Source organism: Lynx rufus, unplaced genomic scaffold (assembly GCF_022079265.1).
Source record: "Lynx rufus isolate CCGP_SWC_20201006 ecotype Redwood Valley unplaced genomic scaffold, mLynRuf1.p SCAF_20, whole genome shotgun sequence".
Lineage (NCBI taxonomy): Eukaryota > Metazoa > Chordata > Mammalia > Carnivora > Felidae > Lynx > Lynx rufus.
In genome coordinates, this window is record NW_025814835.1 from 25,903,900 (window position 1) to 25,924,667 (window position 20,768).

A 20,768-nucleotide genomic window follows, 5' to 3' on the forward strand; every position below is an offset into this window, starting at 1 on the left:
AGTCCTAGAAAGAAACCGGGACGGGGGGGGGGGGGGGAGGTGAGTAAAACAATTATTAACTGTTCTCCCCGCCCCCCCAAGGTAATTGCAACCATTTAGATTACTGAGGCGCTGCTTGGGAGGAGGAGTGGTTGTCTCTGAAGGGATCGAATGGTTTAACAAAACTGCAAAAAAGAAAAAGACCAGGGGGCCTCCACATGAAAGAGCATTTGTTTTGAATTTTAGCTCTTAATTTACTAATTCCCAAGGCTTCAAAGTTTGAGCTCTTTCTTCTTTCCGTTCGGAGTTGGAACAGCTTATTAATAATGTGCTGTGGGGGGAAATTGAAGGAACTTGAGTTTTGGGTTGGCGCCCAGTGGTTTGGGGGGTGTCAGGGGAGGCGATGGGCACAGAGAAACCCAGGGCTACACCCTTTGTGGTGAGAGTGCCCCCGAAAAGATGGTTTAATGGCCCGGGTCCAGGACGAGGGTTTTGCAGATGGAGAGAGCCCAGACCTCGTCCTTCCCAAGTTGATCTTTCCATGGGGGGGTTGGCTTGGGTGTGTCCACCTTGGAGGGTGAGGCTGGTGGGGGCTGTGGAGACATAGCCGAGTGGGACAGGGCTGCGTGGGGGAAGGGGTTAGCAGAGGCTGGAAGGTGGGAGCCTGCTTCAGGAAGGGGGGGGGGCACTGGGCATCAAGGTGGGGAGCAGTGAACGCGCCCAGAAGGATTTGCCCCCTCCTCCCCCTTGAAATAACCTCTCTGAGTGTCTCTTTCACAGGCCCTGTGTGCTGTTTTCCTTCCTGTCCTGCCCTGGCTGAGAGCGGGCTTAATGAATGGGGCTCAGTTTAGGGTGGGAGGAAGGTCGGGAGCGGGAGCCAGGGCTTGATTCTCTTGGCAAGGGAAGAAGGGAAAGAAAAAACAGCCAAATGTGAAAATGTGGTGCCTCGGAGGTGGGGGTGGGGGTGTGCTCAAAGGCATTCCCCTCCTGAACTGCCGGGGTGACTCCAAGGCTGGCCCTTCCCTCTCGTGCGAGGAAGGGGAGTGGGCGGGTGGGAGCCCTGGGAGCAGGCCCGCTGGCTGCACTTGAAGTTCCAGCCTTGCAGCTTGGGTCTGGCCGGGGAGGCGACAGGCCCAGGCCTCCGGGACTTGCAGGGAAACATACCCCACCCCTGCAAGTTTCCTCAGTCTGGGAAAAACGGCACATTTTTAGAAGGCTGTGACTCGGTTCCAGGAGATTGTACTTTCATTTCTGACAGCCGGCTCTCTGAGACAGATGGATTGCTTGGTGCATGGTTTTGTGTGTGCGTGTGTGCGCACGCGTGTGCTGCAGACGTACAGATAGCCGATCCCGTGCACAGAACACACGAGCAGGCAGGTGCCCGCAGGCAGGCTGTGGGATGGGCCAAGGGGTAGGCGGACGGCAGGGTATGCACTCTGGGGGTCGGGGGCGGAGTGTTGGTGCATTGGGTCTGAACTGGGATCTGGTAGCGCTTAGTTAAGCTCTGGGCGGACAGTGCCTTTTCAAAGGCGTGCACCTCCAGAATATAAGCCCTTGCTGCTGGAGTGTCTGTGTCCTGGCCCAGGAAGACCCACCTTTGGAGAGGTCTGCTGTTGAGGGGAAGCTTCTTCGTTTGGCTCAGTGGTGGTGGGAGCGGGAAGGATTTGCTCCCGGAGCTTTCACCGTCTCCCTGGTGATCAAAAGCATGTGCTACAAGCCGCCATGTTTGCAACCTCCATCTGGAGTCCCCGGTGGGGCTCTCTCGTTTAGCTCGTCTGCTGTCCTGGTTTGGGCCGGATGGAGGAGCACCGTCTCGCCTGCAGATTCTGGGTTGTTCAGCCGTAGACCCATCCTTCAGCCTCCTCCTGTATGTATTAATGTCTGGAGCTGGCTGGGCCTCCGCCGTCAGTGCTTTCTTGGGTTGGGACACGGATTGGAGGCCAACACTTTGTACTTCTTTAAACTTCAAGAGAGACGCCACCGTGGATTTCAAGGAAGGAGCTGGGAGGCAGTGGTGACATAGGTACTGACGTGTCTCGCGGGGCTTGTTGGGGGGGGTTGAGGGAGCCCCAACTCTTGGCTGCGTAGAGTCATGCTTATTGGAGAGACGCCGTCCCACCAGCCTAAGGGAGGCCAACTCCTTTGCAGGCTCTCCTTTGTTTAGCTTCTGGTTGCCACTTCTGGGTGATGGGAGGTCAGCGGCCACTCCTGGAACTTGTCTCTTCCTTCTCTTTGGTCCCTGCAGGCGTCTTGGATTGCCTCAGAGAGACAAGAGTCTTCAAAAATATCTATCTAATCAGAAAATGTGGTTCCGGCTCCGTCCAAGTAGTAAATTTAGGCTCAAAGCAAGGAGCTTAGGAAAGTTTGCTTCATCTTGTTCATCAGATACCTGTGAACAAGTCCTTATTGTCTGGCTTGGAGTGGCGATGGGACACTGGGAATTTGGGACCCGGGTGGCTGTTGCCGTGTTTTTGCGTCTCCTTCCTCTGCCTGGGAACGAGCAGCTTGTGGTTTTTGCTGAGGTCTCTAATGTTTGGGGGAGTCAGATGGACCAGCACATGTGACTGTGAGTGAGCTTCCTTACCTGCCCACTCCCTTACACCCCAGATCCAGACAGTCTGGATGTCTAGGGACTCAGCCCATATCTCCCTAAATGCCAGTGTAATGACTCGGGCCTCTGTCGGCTCACCTGCTGCACACCTACTCCCCAGTGAAGGACCGGTCCTGGACAGCAGCTCAGGTTTTTGCAATGCTCGAGGTCATGCTCCCGGCCCTGGATCAGGGCTCACTGATGAAACCCCCCCTTTGTCCTGGAAAGAATGAGGTAGTCAGGCAGGGGTTAAATGCAGGGAGACAGCATTTAAAGTCTCTGGAGCAAATCTGGGCTGCTCTCCTGGCCAGACTGGACGGGCTTCCGCCTCATGCATCCTGTCACTGAGGCAGAACAGGGCCTCCCAGCAAAGGGGCAGGGGGCCAGGTAAGGGCCGGGTTCTGTCCGGAGTCGCTTCTGGGTAAAGTCCAGCACATTAAATCTCACCGTTCGCCTTGGACCTTCCCTTAGCCGGGCTGTAGCCTGGTGGCCTTCTAGACCTATAGGACCTCGCTGGCAAGCTCCGAGCCAGTAGGGCAGTGAACAAGGAAGACATGCCAAAGTCATGCTCAAGTTTGACTTCCTCTGCATCTTTATTGTTGCTGTTACTACACCAAAATATTGGTCCCGCCAGTGCTGTGATTGCCTTCGCTGCAGTGGCAACTTCAAGGCAGGTGCGAGCAACCCTGGCGAGAGAAAACAAGGCCCAGGGTGGGAGTGCCAGATAGATGTGCCTCCAACATCAGGAGACCCTGGGATCTTCTGAATCACAGTCCCCGCGGGTGGGGACCCAGGATCGGTATGTTTTGAAGCTCCCCGGGTGATGGCAGTGTGCCGACAAGGCGAGGAACCCCTCATGGAAGGGGAAGGAGGGGTCTGTGTCCCCGTGGGGGATCTCTGGCGGCTTCTCTTGGTGGCCGGGCAGGTTTTCTGTGATTCCCTGTCTGCTCCCGTAGTGAAGAATTTGAGCGTCTGGCTCAATGAGCCTCTTCTCAAATAAGATTTTTGCTGCATTGTAAGAACTTGACAAGGTGCATTAACTTTGCACCTTCCTCCAGTTGACTTTGCTGTTGTTAATGACCTTGTAAAAGCGACCCGTGGGACAGAGTTTCCTTTTGGGGTGATAACAGTGTTCTGGAACTAGATAGTGGTGATGGTTACACACAGCTCTGTGAATGCACTCAGTGTCACTAATGGTAAATTTTATGTTATGTGTATTTTACCACAGTTTTTAAAAGTAGTGACCTGTGGTGGCTTTTAAATATATTTTAGATAATCAAGAACGGTGATTCCAGAAACTAAAAGTGTTTGTGTTTGGTGCCTGGGATCCACCGTTGACAGACAGTCGTGTTGCCAAGGGACTTCTGAGGTCTCCTGGGTTGGGGGTGGGGGGGAACCTTTGATGGGCTGGGAGCCTGTCTCTCTGACTCTTATTACCTGAAGAAGCAGGGAGAAGCGGGCGCATCTCTGTGTTGATTTTTTTTTTTTTTTGACCTTCCCTTTTCCATGCGGGTTGCAGAAATGAGAGGCAGGAAAGTTCCCTGTGGTTCTTTCCGAGCCTGACCTTTCTGCAGGGGAAGTGAGTGCACTTCTTCCCGCTCTGCCCCAGATGCCATTTTCCCCTGGTCTACCCAGCCCGGTTCCCTGCACCCTCGCCAGCCCAGGGATTGGAGACCGAGGGTGACGCAGGGGCTGTCCCTCAAAGTCCCGGGCCTCCTGACCCCTTGCCCCTCCCCCGCGATCCAGACCCTTTCCCCGGCTCTACTCCCAAGGCCCCTGGTCCATGTGACCTCCCCACTGAGGTTATAGGGCTGCAGAGGTGGGCAGGTAACTTCCCCCGGAGCCCTCCCTTTGCAGGAGACTCGTGAAAGGATCCTGTGCGCCGCGGCCGCTGGGAGGTCACCACTGGTCCTACCATCTTCCTCGCTCAGTATTGAATGGCTAGCCCAGAGGCTGGCTGTGTGCCTACTGTCACAGAGAGGCTTCCTCTCTGGGCTATTTTCAGCGGGAAGATATTATTAACTGCTGAGGCACAGTTCTCAATTTAGTGGCTAACACACCAAGAAAGCAACACTCACTTTGTCAGCGGCAGCTCTACGCAAACACGCCGGGCTGCTCCCAGCCCCTTCCCCGTCTCCCCATGGGGTGTCCTTGGGGATCTGGGGTGGGGAAGCTACCATCGGAGATCCTGTCTGCCACCAAGAGATCGAACCGTTTTAATTGAGCCAATCGTTTAAAGGTGTAGGACGTGGTAGTGTTTATATCCTGAGGTGGGGAGATTCTATGTTGGGAATGGGGACCCCAGATGGAAAAAGGCACTTTCTGTGGAGTTGAGGACCGTCATTTAAAACAGAGTGATAACTTTCACCTTGTAAGCGAACAGGAAATACTGGGAATAAGACAGGAAATTGCATCTTTCCTTCTATAAGAACTCCAGAAAAAAGTTGTTCATGAAAGGTAGTGGCTAAGATGAGGCCAGCCTTTTTTTTTTTCCTTTTTTTTTTTTTTTTTTTGGGTGGGGGGAGGAGTGGGTTTCTCCCCCCTTCTTCCTTTCCACTCCCACGAGAACTTTTAGGCCATTTTGTTTAAGAAAGAGGCTGTTTGAGAACTTTATGTTATTTTTATTATTTAAAAAAATATTTTACCAGAAGGGTCACCTTCAGTTGAAATGTTAACTGCAGCCTTATTTCCTGGTTCACTAAAGAATCTTTCATGATTTTTTTCAGCTTCCTTCCCCAAATGGTGAGGCCAAGCAGCTCTTGGCTGGAAGCGAATTTTGGTTTGGCTGCTCGAGGTCCTCGACACTGAGCCCCACCCAGGGTCATTAGCTCCGTTTTAACTTGCAAAAGAAAAAAAACCTCTTTTTGGTAGGGGGTGGGTAAGAATTCGTTTGTGCCCGCAGTGTTCCACCCCAGCGTTGCCTTCCCCTAACGCGGGTGCCTGGCCTGGGGCAGATTAGAAGTCAAGGCTGCCTCGAGGCCAGTCCTGTGTCCACCCCAGCAGCCCCCAGGAATTCCTTACCTTCTGAGACTATCTGTTTCCTGGGTGCTAGTGAGGAGTGGAGGGAAACAGGCTTCAGAGCTCTCCTGGTACAGCTCTGCTCTGCCCTGGGGGGACTGCACCCAGTCACCCAGAAGCTTCCCCCAGAAAGAGGGCTTGCCACAGCCTCATGTGGTGTCCTGGGTGTAAAAGCAGTTTCCATTTACTCATCTCTGGGTTTCTGAGTCCCCTCTTGGACGATGTCATTCATCGTTCTGGTGACAGGGGCTAGTGCCCTGACCCATGCTGCTAAGGGGCCCTCTTTAGGCTGGAGGTCGGAAAGAGATTTGTGTGTGGCTTGCTTGCTCCCCACTCACTCCGGTCCCCCACCCCAGCTTTTTTTCCTTAGCGTGCGTTGTTTTGTTTTCATAACACAACAAGAGCCCTGGGGTGTGTAAGAGCATTGTTGAACACTCAGTGAGGGTAACTTGTCCAAACAGAGCAGGACGCCAAGGCAGAATGCTGTGGGCAGGTGGTGTGCCCACAGAGGTTGCCGGGCCGGCGCCTGGCTTGGAAACACCTCCGGATCTGCCGCAGCTGGCTGGGAAGTTGGTGAGGACAGGGGCTTCTCTCTGCCCGTCTCCCCTGGGAACTGGGACACGGCCTGGGCCTTTCTGGCTGACCCCTGCCTGGAAGGCATGCTCCGCTCCCAGCCAGGTTCCCTCTTACCTCCCTCTGGCAGGTGTCAGGCTAGGTGGACCACCTGTTCTGGGAGAAGCCAGCCTGTTCATTCATATAGTGATTATTTATTGAGCACCTACTATGTGCCAGCCTCTGCAGTTTTGGGGCTGCCAGAGCCGGAACGAAGAGCAGCATGCAGGGGTTTGTCTGGAGGGCTTTTGGGGTCAGCGAGGTGGAGGCTCTTTCTTGCACGGGATTTGGCTCTGTCTGGAGTACAGACAGAGGGCGGCTTCTCGGGCAATTTCTACAGGACAGAAGGAGCTTGGGCTCGGAGCCGGGCCGTAGGTGTTGTGAGACGCGGTAGAGGTGCAGGGATGGGCCCCTGAGGTGATTGTCTGAGCACGCCGGGTTGGCAAGAGCTTTTCTGTCATCGGCTTTTGCCTCTGCTTTGGTTGTGTGGTCTGTTGAGAGTTGAGATAAAACAAAGCTTGTGGATAAACAGAGGTCTGTCTCCTCGGGCTCCATCACCCCCCCCCCCCCCCGGCCCCCGATTGTAAGATAATAAGCAGTAACCTTAGGAGGTACAGTTATAATCCAGACCCTGGTATAGTACCTGGGAGTGCTGTGTGGAGCAGAGGTGACCAGCCTTGCACTGGCTTAGCCCCGGGGGGGGGGGGTGGCGGCTTGGGGGGGGAGGGGTGGGCACCAGACACAGATGTCTGGAGAGATAGTATTTAATGTCTTGACAGCCACAGGGCAGGTGGGCTATCTTCAAAGCCCTGGAGCTTGACTTTCCCTTTAGAACTCCTGTGGGCTTTTGCAGATGCAACTCTTGCTTTTGAATTTTCAGTCTGATGGTCAAGCCCATTTCTGAGATGCCGGCCCCATGTAGGAGGCCCCTGGCGGTGGTTTTGTACAGGGTGGTCGAATATGCAGTGACCAAAGTGTTTTCATTTCCGCGCTCATCCTGTCCCTGCCTGTTTCCCCCAGGCTGACCCGATGGCTCTGTTCGTGGAGGTCCCTCATTTAATTTATCTATCTAGTTTATCTACTACTGTGCTGTGGAACCCCACTGGCCAGAAACAAATCAGAGCTGGTTTGGCTTGGGGTTTGATCAGGGCAGAAAGGGAAGAACTGATCTCAACCCCAGTTTCATCTTGTCAACGTTGGGAGTTTCTGTCCGAAGACAGCTCAGTTAACTGGCCAGGGACTGTTCGCGGCCCTCAGGTTTGTTCATTCGAGAGTCGCCTTTTTACTTTTAACTTGGGGCTGGTCGCTCAACAGGAACAGAAACAGTAAGATGCCAGGCTGTGCTCTCTGTGGACTCACCTTTCTGCATTTGCCACTCGGAGGTTAAATAGTTGTCCCCATCACCCTATCCCGGCTTCCACTGCTTCCAGGCACCTAACAAGAAGCTGGAAATGTCGCCTTGCCCAGTAGGCCGAATGAACTTCTGAGGCCACCAAAGGGTTTTGAAGAGCTGCTCAGCCCAGAAAGTGCTTGGGGACCTCGCCCGCCCCAGGGCAGCCTCTTAGCCAGCACAGCCCCTCCCCCTCGTTAATGAGTAACCCAGAGGGAGAAGCTGGGTGCGTTGTACAGCTCTTAGAAATAGGCCCATCTCCAGCTTAGTGGGGTCACAGTTCAAACCCCGCTGAGAGGGGTTTCCTGGGGTGAGGGGCTTGCAAAGATTCAGAAGCAACCCCCACCCCCAACTCCGGTCTCCGAGTCCTGGGAGGGCACCTGGAGAATGACAGTGGGAGGGAGAGCCCCCTCCAGGTGCCTGTCCCTAGAGGCTGGTCTGCTTCCGTGGTTGAAGGTGGGGATTTCAGCCTGTCCTGGGGCCTCCGTTGTTTTTTTTTTTTTTTTTTTTTCCCTCATCTGCAAAGTATAAGAGACTGGACCTGGTCTCTCCAAGTCCCCATGCCAGAATCTTGCAAGACCTCCTGTGATCTGTGTGGTCTCTGGTTCTTGGATTTGAGGGTTTGTGGGAATGAGACCCCCTGTTGCTGAGGTGGTGGGTAGCTAATGGCCTCTTGCCTACTGAATAAAAAGATTATAGTTCTTCACATTTCTTGGCTTGCAAACCTCTGGAGAATGAGTGAAAGTTGAGGAATCTTTCTTTCCCCGTAAAAATGCGTCTGCATATCAGCATTTGCATACATTTCCAGGGGGCCTTTATCCTTGTGATGGGCGGAAGCCCACCAGTGAATCCCCTGTACTTAAGGCAGGCAGGTTAACGGGGGAGCACGAGAAAGCATTAGAAGAGGTAGGGCCTTCTGTTCCCTTTCCCTTCCCCTTCCCCTTCCCTTTCTCCTTCCTCTTCCCTTCTTTTTGGGCAAAATATACCCAACATTTACCATCATGACCATTTTTTTTTTTTTTTAAGTTTATTTTGAGAGAGCGTGAGCAGGGGAGGGGGAGAGAGAGAGAGAGAGAGAGAGAGAGAGAGAGAGAATCCCAAGCAGGCTGTGCCATGGCAGAGCCCAACGGAGGGCCCTGAGCTCACGAAACTGAGATCATGACCTGAGCTGAGATCAAGAGTCTGAAGACACTTCACCTACTAAGCCACCCAGGAGCTCCATCCTTCCTGACCATTTCTGAGTGCACAGCTCGGTGGTGTTAAGTCCGTCACATCCCCGTGCACCCACCGTCCATCTCCAGAACCTTTTCACTTGCCCAGACTGAGACTCTGTCTCCACTAAACACTAGCCACCCCCCTCACCCCCCCCCCCCAGTCCGTCTCTCCCCTGGCAGCCACCATTCTGCTTTCAGTCTGTGTGAACTTGACTCCTTTGGGTACCACATATGAGTGGAATCGCACCATATTTGACCTTTTGCCTCTGGCTTATTTCACTCAGCATACTGTCTTCAAGGTTCATCCGGGTTGTAACCTGTGTCAGAATTGCCTTTCTTTTTTAGTGTGTGTGTGTGTGTGTGTGTGTCTGTGTCTTTATTCATTCATCCTTCAGTGGACACACTTGGGTTGCTCCCACTCTTTGGCTGTTGTGAATAATGCTGCTATGACCATGGGTGTGTGCATAATCGCTTCAAAACTTTTCTGGACATATACCCAGAAATGGAGTTTCTGGGTCATGTGGTGACTCCATGTTTAGTTTTTGAGGCACCGTCATAGGGCAGGGCCATCGTGACTTGTGTCTCTGTGTGGATCGATCGCGTGGGGTGGGCAAGTCAGACCAGCCGTCACTCCTGGATGCAGCTGGGTGGGTTTCTGGGTGAGCCCTGGTGCAGGGGGAGTGAGAGAAGGGTAGGGATGGCAGTGGGGGTGCTGAGTGTCCTTGCGTGGGAGTTGGGGGGCAGCCTGGCTCTCTGCAAAGTAATACAAGCCACATTGGAACCCAAAAAGAGTGTCTGGCCCGGAGTCCTCTGAAATATGGGGCACACAGCACAGAGCAGCCATTGCGATTTATGGTGGGCTCCAGGGGCCCTTGCCATGGCAAGTGTAGGCTGGGGGAGGCTTCATCCCTCTTTCACGGGGAGGGCCTGGGGCAGGCCCCAGGCCTAGGAGGCCCTGGTGCTTTGGGGGTGAAAGGGCTGGGATGGCTGAACAGTGAGTGTGTCAAAGCCAGAGAGATTAGATTACAGAGGCAGACAGAAGTAATGATTAACTTTTCCAGTCTGCCTACTGTTGTTTTTCCCTGTGAGCACAGTGCGGGCCTGGCCTGGCCAGGCCCTGGTGTTGGGTTGTAAAGAAAGAAGGAATGACGGCTCTCGCGAGCTGGGTGGGGGGAGCCAGGAGCTGGCCGGAGAAGGGAGCCTTTTCCATCAGATCCCGCGTTGGAATTTATTGGCCGGAATGCAGTAAATGTTCAAAATGCCATCCCATCCAACAGTTTTCATAATTGTTATGGAACAAGGGGAGCTGGGGGAGGGGAGGGATGAAAAGGACTTTTGTTCTTCCCTGTGTTTTTCCACGTCTTCGATGGTTTTTCTACCCCCTAGAAAAGCTGGAGCTGTGTGGGGGGATGGGAGGGGCAGGGCAGGGCCTGCGACTGGGTCCTGTAACACTGTACTGCCTTTTGGGGCCCCGGAGGTCAGTGTGCATGGGGCTTTATTAAAATGAGGCCCACAGCAAAGGCAGGCCAGAACTGTTCTGTACCTCTGGGGGTGTGTCCTTTAAAACAGTTGACATATGCATCCATTTTTATCAAGATCCTCACTGGGCTTTAGTGTGTATTCTATGTACTTAGAAGGGGTCAACACAAAGAAGAAAATGCGGGACTTTTTGGTGGTTTAAGAGAAGATCCTTTTGTTGGATTCATGTATGCATTCCCACTTGGGAATCCACATGTGGAATTTGTTGGGGGGGCCTGGGGAGAGGGCTAGCTCTGGACTCTCTCCAGGAGGGAGGTGGGTGGGTCAGCTTAGAGATTTGACTTGGACATCTTGTGTCTTCCTGGGACTGGCCGGGGTCATACCCCGTGGACGGACAGGTGAACAGATAATGCCATGCGGGTCGGGGGGGGGGTGTTGTATGTGTGCAGGTGTGTGAACCCCCTTTCTGAAAAGAGTGGCTTAGTTATTTAGGGGGGGAATGGTGGGAGCTTTGTGGTACATGAGGGAGGGGAAGAGTCTTGAAATTCAAACTCGAGAAATGATGAGGCTGGGTGCATACCAACAACAGCCAGAGAGGCCCATTTACTGTAAATATTATGAATGGAGTTGGCCAGGCTGGGAGTCCCCACCCTTCCTCTGAGTCCTCTCGGAGCCGGGCAGAGCTGGCCTCCTCAGAAGGCAGGCAGCCGGGTACACGCTATAATTTGCATGGCTGAAGACTGGAGCACAGGAAGCCGTGTCAGCCCGGCTGGCGAGACAGACGAGAGCTTTTGATTTGTGTGGCTTCCCTCCCCTGCCCGGCGCTACCCTCAATTATATTCTCCGCTGGCCAAATAACTTCTCTTAGGAGGGACCCCCAGGATGGGGGCTTTAGACTTGAACGTTTGAGGGGCCTTGGGAGACGGGGCTGGGGCCAGTTGGGGGAGCGGGGGGGGGGGGAGTACATTGTAGCTTTAGTAACTGATTACTCATCATCATTAGTCTGTAAGGCAGAGTCACGAATCAGTCTTCCAGACGAGCAGGATCTGCCAAATTTGTAAGCTTGAGAGACCTCTCAGGAGGAGGAGGGTGACGATGGGTGAGGAACTTAAGGGCACCAAGCCTGGGCAGACCCTCCTCCCCTGGGGATCCACCTTTTCCCGAGGGCCACGAAAGACAAGACAGAAGGGACACGAGTTTGTAACTTGAAGTTCTTAAAGAAAAAATTGGTTTACAGGTGGACACAGCAAAGTCTGCCTCATATTTCCTTTCCCTTTTGATTTTGTTTTTATCATTGCAAATTGAATGCAAAAATGTGCCCTGCTCCCCAAAGTGATTTTCTTATTCTCCTGAACATAATAAAAATAAATGGAAGGAGTGTTCATAGGGATGGGGCATTTCTGTGATTCAGAGTGTAGCCAGGGGACTGTCAGAGCCCCAAGGTGGCCTGCTGTGCCCCAGCCTCCTTCACAGGAGTTGTGGATGGGTGGGTCAGACTGAGACTCTTCGAGGGCAAGCCATTTGGCCAGGATCGGAGAGCAGCATGCTGCCAAAGAAACCGGTTCATTCCCTGCTTGGTACGAGGGAGCTGGACCCCACACTCAGCCCTAAAGTAGGAATCACGTTTCCAGAATGTGTTTTGGAAGGACGCGTCTTTTTCCCCCTCTAGCATTTGGAGAGCTCCGGTGGCCTTAGAGGTCTGGGGTGGCTGCCCACTTGCCTGTTTGGCAAGTGACCTGTGTCTCATTTCCCCCTTCTTTAACATAAGGACAGTAATAGGATGCGACCTCACAGGGTTGTCACCAGCCCCTTCCAACAGGGCCTGTACATTATTAGGGGCCGGCATGGCCCAGAACTGTTCTGTCCCCTGGGGAGGGGGGGGGTGGGTGGGTAGCATTTTCTAAGCGGTTGGAGAACCCAAGACGAGAGATCTGAGAGATGAGACCAGCATGTGTAGCCGCAAGCTAGTTCCTGGCCGCTGGCCACTTTGTATCAGATTGTCACAACAGCCCTATGAGGCTGGCACTGGGAGCTGTTTTAGGGGAAGAGCTTAAGTCACCGCCAAGGTCCCATGGGAAGTAGGTCTCAGCAGGGTGTCTGACTCCATAACTGGTGGGTGGGAGGATACTGCACAACACTGGAGTTTCCGGGGGGGGGGGGGCAGGAGCTGGCTGGGCACAGGGACCTGAGCAAGCACCCTGGCCTTTGAAGGAGACCCCATGGTACCCGCTGCCCACCATGGTACCCAGTCCAGCCACCTCAGTGGAGATAGCTTGTTGCAGAGTGCTGAAAACAACCCAGCCTTTTCTCAGTCTTGCCGTCTACCGGCCAGAGTCCAGATCTCTTTGGTGGAGGAGCTTGGGGTTAGTGGTGATGGGTTGAGTCTGAGCGTTTTCTGGGTAACTGAGGGTGAACCTGAAATGTTTCGAGTTTGTTTCACTCCCTTTGGGTAACTTGTTCCAAACCCCGGGGTTGTCCCTGCTGTCTTAGGAATCTGAGGGTGCCCTGGCAGGATCTGTCAGGATCTGGATGAGGTTGTACACATGGCCGATCAGAGCTCACTCTGGAACTCAACGGTGAGCCCAGACACCTCAGCAAGCGTCTGCTTTGGTTTCTGGTCATTTGCCTCTCAGACGAGAGACCAGCAAGGTTCCTCGTGAATTGAGAGTGTTTGGGTTGAGGACAGATGGGGCGGATTGGCCCCTCGTCCCCATTATCTCAGCCCTTGTCCCTGAAGTGGGCTGGTTTGCTCTCAGAACAGCCAGTTTCCTGACCGGGGTGGGGAGCAGGGCTGACTGGTGCTGTTAACCTTTGAGATGTCTGAGGTGGGGGAAGGACAGGATGAGGCAACCCTTGGTGGCGCCTGAGTCCCGAGGAGGGAGGACCCTGGACCTACAGCAGGCGAGGCGTGGCAGTGTTTGCGTTCCAGGATCGCCAGGTTTAACTTCTCTGTCTCCCTTTGTGCCCTTTGCTTGCCCTCACCCACCTGTGTCAGGCAGCCACTTCTGCCCTGTCTCCCCTGGCTTCTCCATCTTCAGCCTTCTGGCCCTGCGGGACCACTGTGGAGGGGGCACACAGGCCTTTGCCCACGGTAGGATTTTGGCAGAGAGATGTCCTTGAAAAACATTTTTTTAAATGTTTACTTACTTTTGAAAGAGACAGAGCATGAGCGGGGGAGGGGCAGAGAGCGAGGGAGACCCAGAATCCAAAGCAGGCTCCGGGCTCTGAGCTATCAGCACAGAGCCCCACGCGGGGCTCGAACCCACGAACCGCGAGATCATGACCTGAGCTGAATGAAGCCAGACGCTCAACCGACTGAGCCACCCAGGCGCCCCTAGAGAGATCTTCTTAAAAAAATTTTGTTTTTAATTTTTTAAAGTTTATTTTTAAAAAATTTTCCTTTTTGTTTATTATTTTTATAAATTTTATGTATTTATTTTGAGAGAAAGAGCGTGAGCAGGGGAGTGGCAGAGAGAGAGAGAGAGAGAGAGAGGGAGAGAGAAAATCCCAAGCAGTTTCCGAACTATCAGTGCAGAGCCCAATGCGGGGCTCAAACTCATCAACCATGAGATCGTGACCTGAACTGAAATCAAGAGTCGGGCCCTTGGGGCACCTGCGGGGCTCAGTTGGTTAAGGATCCAACTTCAGCTCAGGTCATGATCTCACAGCTCGTGTGTTCGAGCCCCTCATCGGGCTCTGTGCAGATGGCTCAGAGCCTGGAGCCTGCTTCGGATTCTGTGTCTCCCTCTCTCTCTGCCCCTCCCCCGCCCATGCTCTCAAAAATAAACATAATTTTTTTTTTTTTTTTTTAATTTAAAATCCTGAGCTCTGGTCACCCTGTGCCATTGAGAACCTTGGGCGTGAGAGCCATTCATGAGCCTCCAGTCTTCTAGAAGGGTCAGGTCTGTTCATTCATGACCAGGGTAATTAAATAACTCTTTGTAAGAGGCAGGGAGCTCCTTGTTAAGTGGTCTTCCCTAATGCAAGTGCAAACACAAGCAAAATCCTTTCCCTCCTCAACACCCACCCACCCCCTTCCCTTTCAAGGGTAGATTTTATGCTTTAAGGGAAATGAGGAAGGGGAGGGGGGGGGAAAACAACCTTAAAGGAATTTTAGGCGGATTCAGCATTTTTCTGGGGTTGCTCCAAAAATTCCCTAAACTGTAATAAAAAGAAAAAATTGTGAGCAGGCATCTGATTAGTTGGCTTTTTACAACACAGCTTTTCTTTTTGGATGCTTTAAAAATGCACAAATACAGTTTTAAAACAAGCCCCTGTATAGTTTTCTGAGGAGGGAGAGAAGTTGCTGAAAATACCGGAAAAGGGTTGTAAAGCTGAGGGAAGTTAACAAGGGCCTGCGAGTCTTGCTTTTGGAGGTTAAGTATCAGCGACCGTGAGGAGAAGCCAAGTTGGGCTTCTGAGACTCTTCCTTAGTCCTTGGGAATGAGGGGGACTCCTCTATGTGAGAGCCTCCCAGCCCCTCGCCGTGAGGCCTGGGAAGCCCCTCTGGGGGCGAAGCGTCTGCACAGACCTTTGTGGGGAGACGCTTGTGGCCTGTGGGCCCAATTCAGGGGAACGTGCTTCTCTGAAGAGGATGCTGAATGTTTCCCAGAAATGGGCCCACATGGTGCAGATCTTGGGGGCCGGTCTCTGACTTGGCAACATGGGCTGTTGTCACGGGCCCCCAGAAGTATGATGTGTTACAAGGGGCCTTCGCGGGGGTGACGGTTTCGCTGGAGAGCGTGTCTTTGTGCCCAGAGATAGCCCAAGAGCAGTGAGGAGAAAAGGGGCATCAGGGTGCTGGGAGGCTGGGGGGTGACAGCGGGGCAGGCTGGAGGGTCAGGGCAGGGGAGGAGCCGGCGAGGGTCCTAGTGGGCTTTCAGGGGCCTTGTTCACACACAGGGACACCCATTCCCCTCTGTTTATCTGGGCTGGGCCATTAACCTCAACAGAAAAAGGCTTTTTCCAGGGATGTCTGGCGGCAAATTGCTGGGTGGACTGGCGGGCCGTACAGATGAAAGAGAAACCCGCCAGAACACTTCCCCCCTCCCCTCTCCTCCCCCTACCCCCCACCCCCAGGGCTCTGGGCCAGTCCAGCCCAGTCCAGCCCGGCTCCCCCCGCCTCCGGAGGCTGCTGGGCAGACGGGGCCCCCCACCCTTTACTGGTGGGCCTGGCATAGGCAACTTGATCCCAGGCCCCCACCCCACCCCACCCTGCACCTCCTCCCCCTGCCCCTCTTTTTTCCCTGCTAGCCGGTGCCAGGTTTCAGGGGGGGCCAAGATCCATGAAACAAAGTATCGGGAGGCTCCCGGAGGGTCTCCTGCACCTCCCTCCCAGTGACTCCCCAGTCTTCTTCCCAGACCACATTTGTCGTCCTGAGTTGGGATATAATAATAAGCGAGAGCTTCCTACATTTCAAAACTCCCTCCTCCCCAAAACAGTTCGCCCCGTACCTTCCAGAAGAGGGCTTTCTCCTTCCCAGCAAACTTGCACGCCAGAGTATTCTTATTTACATGGATATTATGGGTCTTTGGTGTAGCCTTCAGAGCTGAACTCCCTCAACAAGAAAGTTCAAAGATTGCCAGCACTCACGAATTTATTAGCAGTTGATGGATACTTTGCAGAAACAAGTTAATGCCTGATGAGTCACCTCTGCTTGGAGCCCTTGTCCCTCTCTTGTTTTTCCATATGTTCCAGTGTGTATGCACGCAAGCACACGCATGCTCACATAACACTCGCACATGTGTTCACACTCACGGACACCCAGTGTCTCTCACATGCACTTGTGCTTTATAGATGCATGCGTTTTGGGGGGCAGGCCAGTTTTCTGGGGCTGATTTTCAGGGGGATGGGGGTTGAGGGAGAGGAGTGAGCCCTCAGCTTCCCCATTTTGTGTGGCTGTCTGGGTAGGCATTTGGGAAGGTCGGTTGGGGTGTCCGGAGGAGACAACCACTCAGGATGTGTGTTCGTGGCTGCCTCCGTGGGTCACGGTGCGCATTTGCACGGACTGATTCACAGAACACCTCCATGCAAGACTGCTGCTTTAAAAAAAATAAATAAATAAAATAATGGAGCCGACTGGTTCCCAGGTCCTAACATGCCTGTAAAGGTTGGAAGCAGTTATGTGTTGAGCTGCCTTGGGTTAGTTGTATATCCAGCCTGCTGGGGCAGCAGGACATGGGTCCCTGAGCCCTCCTCCACCCCTAGCTGCCATGCTATAGACTCCATCAGCACTGGCCCTTCGTTGTTCCAAAATCAAAACGGCCCAAACAAACCAAAAAATCGTCTCACAGCCAACCCCCGCCTTCAGGCCCCAAACCCCCAGTGAGTGAGCAGTAAGGGCTACAGGGGAAGGCAGGAGGAGGTCTCTGCTGCCTGCCTTTCCCCATTTTTGTTAACAAATACAAGACTTCCGGTCTCCGCCCTGCCCCACAAACCACAGCGTTCCTGCAGCCCGGCCCGGCTGGGGAGATTTATGGTTCCCAGTCTGAGGCCTGCCCCGCTGGCTCCAGCTTAAGGAGGAGTTGGAATGCCAGCCGCTGGGGCCCCCTTTCCCTCCCTGTGATCCCCCCTTTAAAGACCTCCTAGTGCCTGTTCAGGAAAGTCACCTTCCCAGATCCCCGCCCCCCCCCCCCCCCCCCCCCGCTGCCTGTGGGAAGAACCAAGTCTAGGAAAGTTGGGGTGGGGCCTCTGGGGGAGGGGGCAGGGGTAGTGGGGAAAGGGGGCTGGGGCAAGGTGTCTGCATGCTTCTAGGGAGGGAGGGGAGAGAGGGGGTACAGGCAGAGAAGGGCACTTCAAGGAAGGTCAACCCATTTCAGACACATAATCTTCTGTCTGGGCTGAAGGCAGCTTCGTCAAGGTAGTCTGAGTTAACACCAGTCGGTGTGTTGTGATTTGACATTTTGACCAAATTCACCCTTTGCGTACAGAGCTGCTGCTGACACACACACTGAGAGATGGTTTTCTATTAGGAAGATGTTTCGGCCCCAAAGCAACTCCATTTTCCATTTTTATCAGACGGCGCTCCTTTATGACTTGAGGCACTGACCTAAGTGCTGGGTGACACAGAGACCGCATAGCACATGACCCTGGAGTCTGGAGACCTGGGTTCTAGGTGTGGCTGTGTCGTCCGTGGGGCCCAAGCCAGCAAGCTTTCTGGGTCCTGGTTTTTCTCCTGAGGATGACCAGGGGCTAGAGCAGCTAGCCTTCTGGGGTCCGTCCAGTTTAACGAACTGCAACTCTAGGCCATCTGGAAGCCCTTTTCTTGCCCTAAAACAGGACCAGTGAAGTTCCTAAGGGTTCCCTAGCTTCTGGGCTCGGCAGGGATGGGGCTTCCATTGGCCCCACGGGTCAACGTGATGGCGTCCTGGGTTGGGGGAGTGGAGGAAGGAGGTGCCTCAGAGAGCCCCGGGTTTAAAGGTGGGTTCTTGCACCACTGGGTCAAGATTTCTGAGCCACAGTAGGACTGCAGAGCCGGCAGCCTATCCAAGCATCAGCACCCCCTCTGTCTTAGGAGAGCTCGAGGGTGGTAACGAACTGCGGGTGTGTGCCTCGATCCTTGAGGAGGAAAACGCCAATCCCCATCACCACCAACCGCGTCTGCCATTTTGTTTTGTAGATTCCCAACTTCTTCTGGAGCCTGGGGATCGGTCACACTGGTGCGTGGTGGCATACTGGGAGGAGAAGACGAGAGTGGGGAGGCTCTACTGTGTCCAGGAGCCCTCCCTGGACATCTTCTATGATCTACCTCAGGGGAATGGCTTTTGCCTCGGACAGCTCAATTCGGACAACAAGAGTCAGCTGGTGCAGAAAGTGCGGAGCAAAATCGGCTGTGGCATCCAGCTCACGCGGGAAGTGGATGGCGTGTGGGTGTACAACCGCAGCAGTTACCCCATCTTCATCAAGTCAGCCACACTGGACAACCCGGACTCCAGGACGCTGTTGGTGCACAAAGTGTTCCCCGGTTTCTCCATCAAGGCTTTTGACTACGAGAAAGCGTACAGCCTGCAGCGGCCCAACGACCATGAATTCATGCAGCAGCCGTGGACTGGCTTCACTGTGCAGATTAGCTTTGTGAAGGGCTGGGGCCAGTGCTACACCCGCCAGTTCATCAGCAGCTGCCCGTGCTGGCTGGAGGTCATTTTCAACAGCCGGTAGCCGCGTGGGGAGAGGACGGAGCGGGAGCCGAGCGGGCCCAGTCCAAACTACTTTGCTGCTAATACTTCCCTCCCGAGTGCTTGCTTTTCACGCAGACTCTTTCGTCGTTGTGTGTCCCCGGCCCCCGCCCCCCCGCCCCCCACCGTTCTGGTCCTCGTTTCTGTTCTGTTTTGTTTTGTTCTTTGAGAAATAGCTTATGAAAAGAGTTGTTGGGGTTTTGGGGGGAGGGCGGGGTATGGCTGGCCGAGCACACCCCAGGATGAAAAGGGGAAGCAACAGTGAGCACCCAGCAAAACACAGTGGAAGAATGGGGAGCAGGCCCTGACTTTGGGGTCCTCGTTTTCCCTCGTCAGGGCGCGTGTGTGAGTGAGTGTGCGTCGGTGCGCGCGCGTGTCTTACGGTGACTGCTGAGAGGCCTGCGCCCCCAAGCTGTGTGTCGCCTGCCCTTTGGACATATGCTCAGTGGGGCAGAGGCCGTACCTGGGCAAGCTGGCAGCTGGGGTTTGGACAGCTGCCAGACGCCAGGCTCTGCCCCTCCTCCCCGCCCCCGGGGAAGCCTCCCTGCCCCACCTCTCCCCTCCTAGGACACGGGCCTGTCTGCAGGCTTCTTAGAAGCAACCCTGCAAAGAGGCTGAACCAGAAACCAGTTGTTTCCTGCTTGTCCTAGCTCCCCTCCAGCCACCCTGCTGTCCTTGTCACCTCTTTCTTTTTTGGCCATCTGCTCCTGGATATCTCTTGAGACGGGCTTCCCGAGGGCTGCCGGGGGCCACCCTGGCACAGTATTGCCCACCCAGCATCCTCCCAAACCCCTCAGCCTCTGCCCTGCCCTGGTCATATCAGGTGCACCCCCAACCCCCATCCCCACCTCCAACTCCGAAAACCAGCTCAGCACTTTCCTCCCCTCTGCCGCCTGGGTGTTGAGCTCTGCTGTTAGACCAGCGAGGGGAGCCGCCCTGGGAGGGAGACTTCTCAGCAGCCCCCCTTCCCACCAAGAAGGATTCGGTCCATCATAACCCAAGGTACCACCCTGGGCTGTCACCTAACTCTTTCATTTCTTCTACAAACTCATACACTCGTATGATACGTTGACACTGCTCTTAGCTCAATGAGCATGTTTAGACTTTAACATAAGCTATTTTTCTAACTACAAAGGTTTAAATGAACAAGAGAAGCATTCTCATTGGAAATTTAGCATTGTAGTGCTTTGAGAGAGAAAGGACTCCTGGAAAAAAAAAAACCTGAGATTTATTAAAGAAAAAATGTATTTTATGTTATATATAAATATATTATTACTTGTAAATATAAAGACGTTTTATAAGCATCATTATTTATGTATTGTGCAATGTGTATAAACAAGAAAAATAAAGAAAAGATGCACTTTGCTTTAATATAAATGCAAATAACAAATGCCAAATTAAAAAAAGATAAACACGAGATTGGTGTTTTTTTCTATGGGTGTTATCACCTGGCTGAATGTTTTTCTAAAGGAGTTTATGTTCCATTAAACAATTTTTAAAATGTATACTTGATTCCATGTCCTCTAGCTCCTTTTTCTTCTGCTGGGAGGGGAGTAGGGAGGGGCATCCTTTGGAATCAGGACATGGGGTCTCTTCGGCCCAGTGCTTGATTGGGGACGGGGAGGTGAGTCACCAAAGGGACCTGCAGGACACCTGCTCTTCCGGCATCTGTTACAAGGACCCCTCTTCCTGTTGGTATGCAGTGACTCTAGGGTGTAGCTGGCCAGGCATCCTGAATTTGTCACCCTTGGGGAGCCCCGAGTTGCAAAGGTGGGTGGATTTCTGCTGTTTGAGCTAAACCACGGTTTGGACTCAAAGGCCTCTTGGGAAATGCTAATACATGTTCATTTATGCTCGAGCGTTAGTGCCAAATGGTCATCTGGGCCAGCTTATTCACGTGAGCTGACGGGGAGCTCACTACCTCTCAAAGCAGCGTTTTGCTTTTTATCAGCTGAAGTGAAACCTGCCCCCATTCTAGTTCTGCAACCCAGAATAAGTGTAAAATCCCGTGTCTGGAAAACACCCAAGGAGGGTTTTAATTAACTCCTGGGGTGGTAGTGTGGAGGAGGGGTGGGATTGGGAGGTGTTACATTAGGGAGCCGGCAAAACCATTTTGGTTTGCTCTAACTTGCATCAACCCGCAGGAAGCACTTTAATAATAATAATAGCAGTCATTTATTGGATGCGTAACCAGGTGCCGGGCACGATGCTAAGCATTCAAGGGAATTAATCCTCACTGGGACCTTCTGCAAAAATGCAGGCTTTGAGAGGTTAAGAGACTTGCCCAAGGTCACTTAGGGAGGAAGTGCTT

The 20,768-nt window shown here is 53.4% G+C and overlaps 1 protein-coding gene across 2 annotated transcripts in view; it reads left to right on the forward strand.

The window, feature by feature from the left end:
- SMAD7 (SMAD family member 7) overlaps window positions 1–19,962 on the forward strand; it is a 29,860-nt gene extending 9,898 nt beyond the window's left edge. For both annotated transcript variants that reach the window (XM_047086307.1, XM_047086308.1), the window contains exon 4: window positions 17,902–19,962. In XM_047086307.1, the coding sequence (XP_046942263.1) occupies window positions 17,902–18,440 (539 nt within the window). In that variant the 3' untranslated portion in view covers window positions 18,441–19,962. The remainder of the gene's footprint in view (window positions 1–17,901) is intronic.
- The last annotated feature ends 806 nt before the right edge of the window (window positions 19,963–20,768 follow it).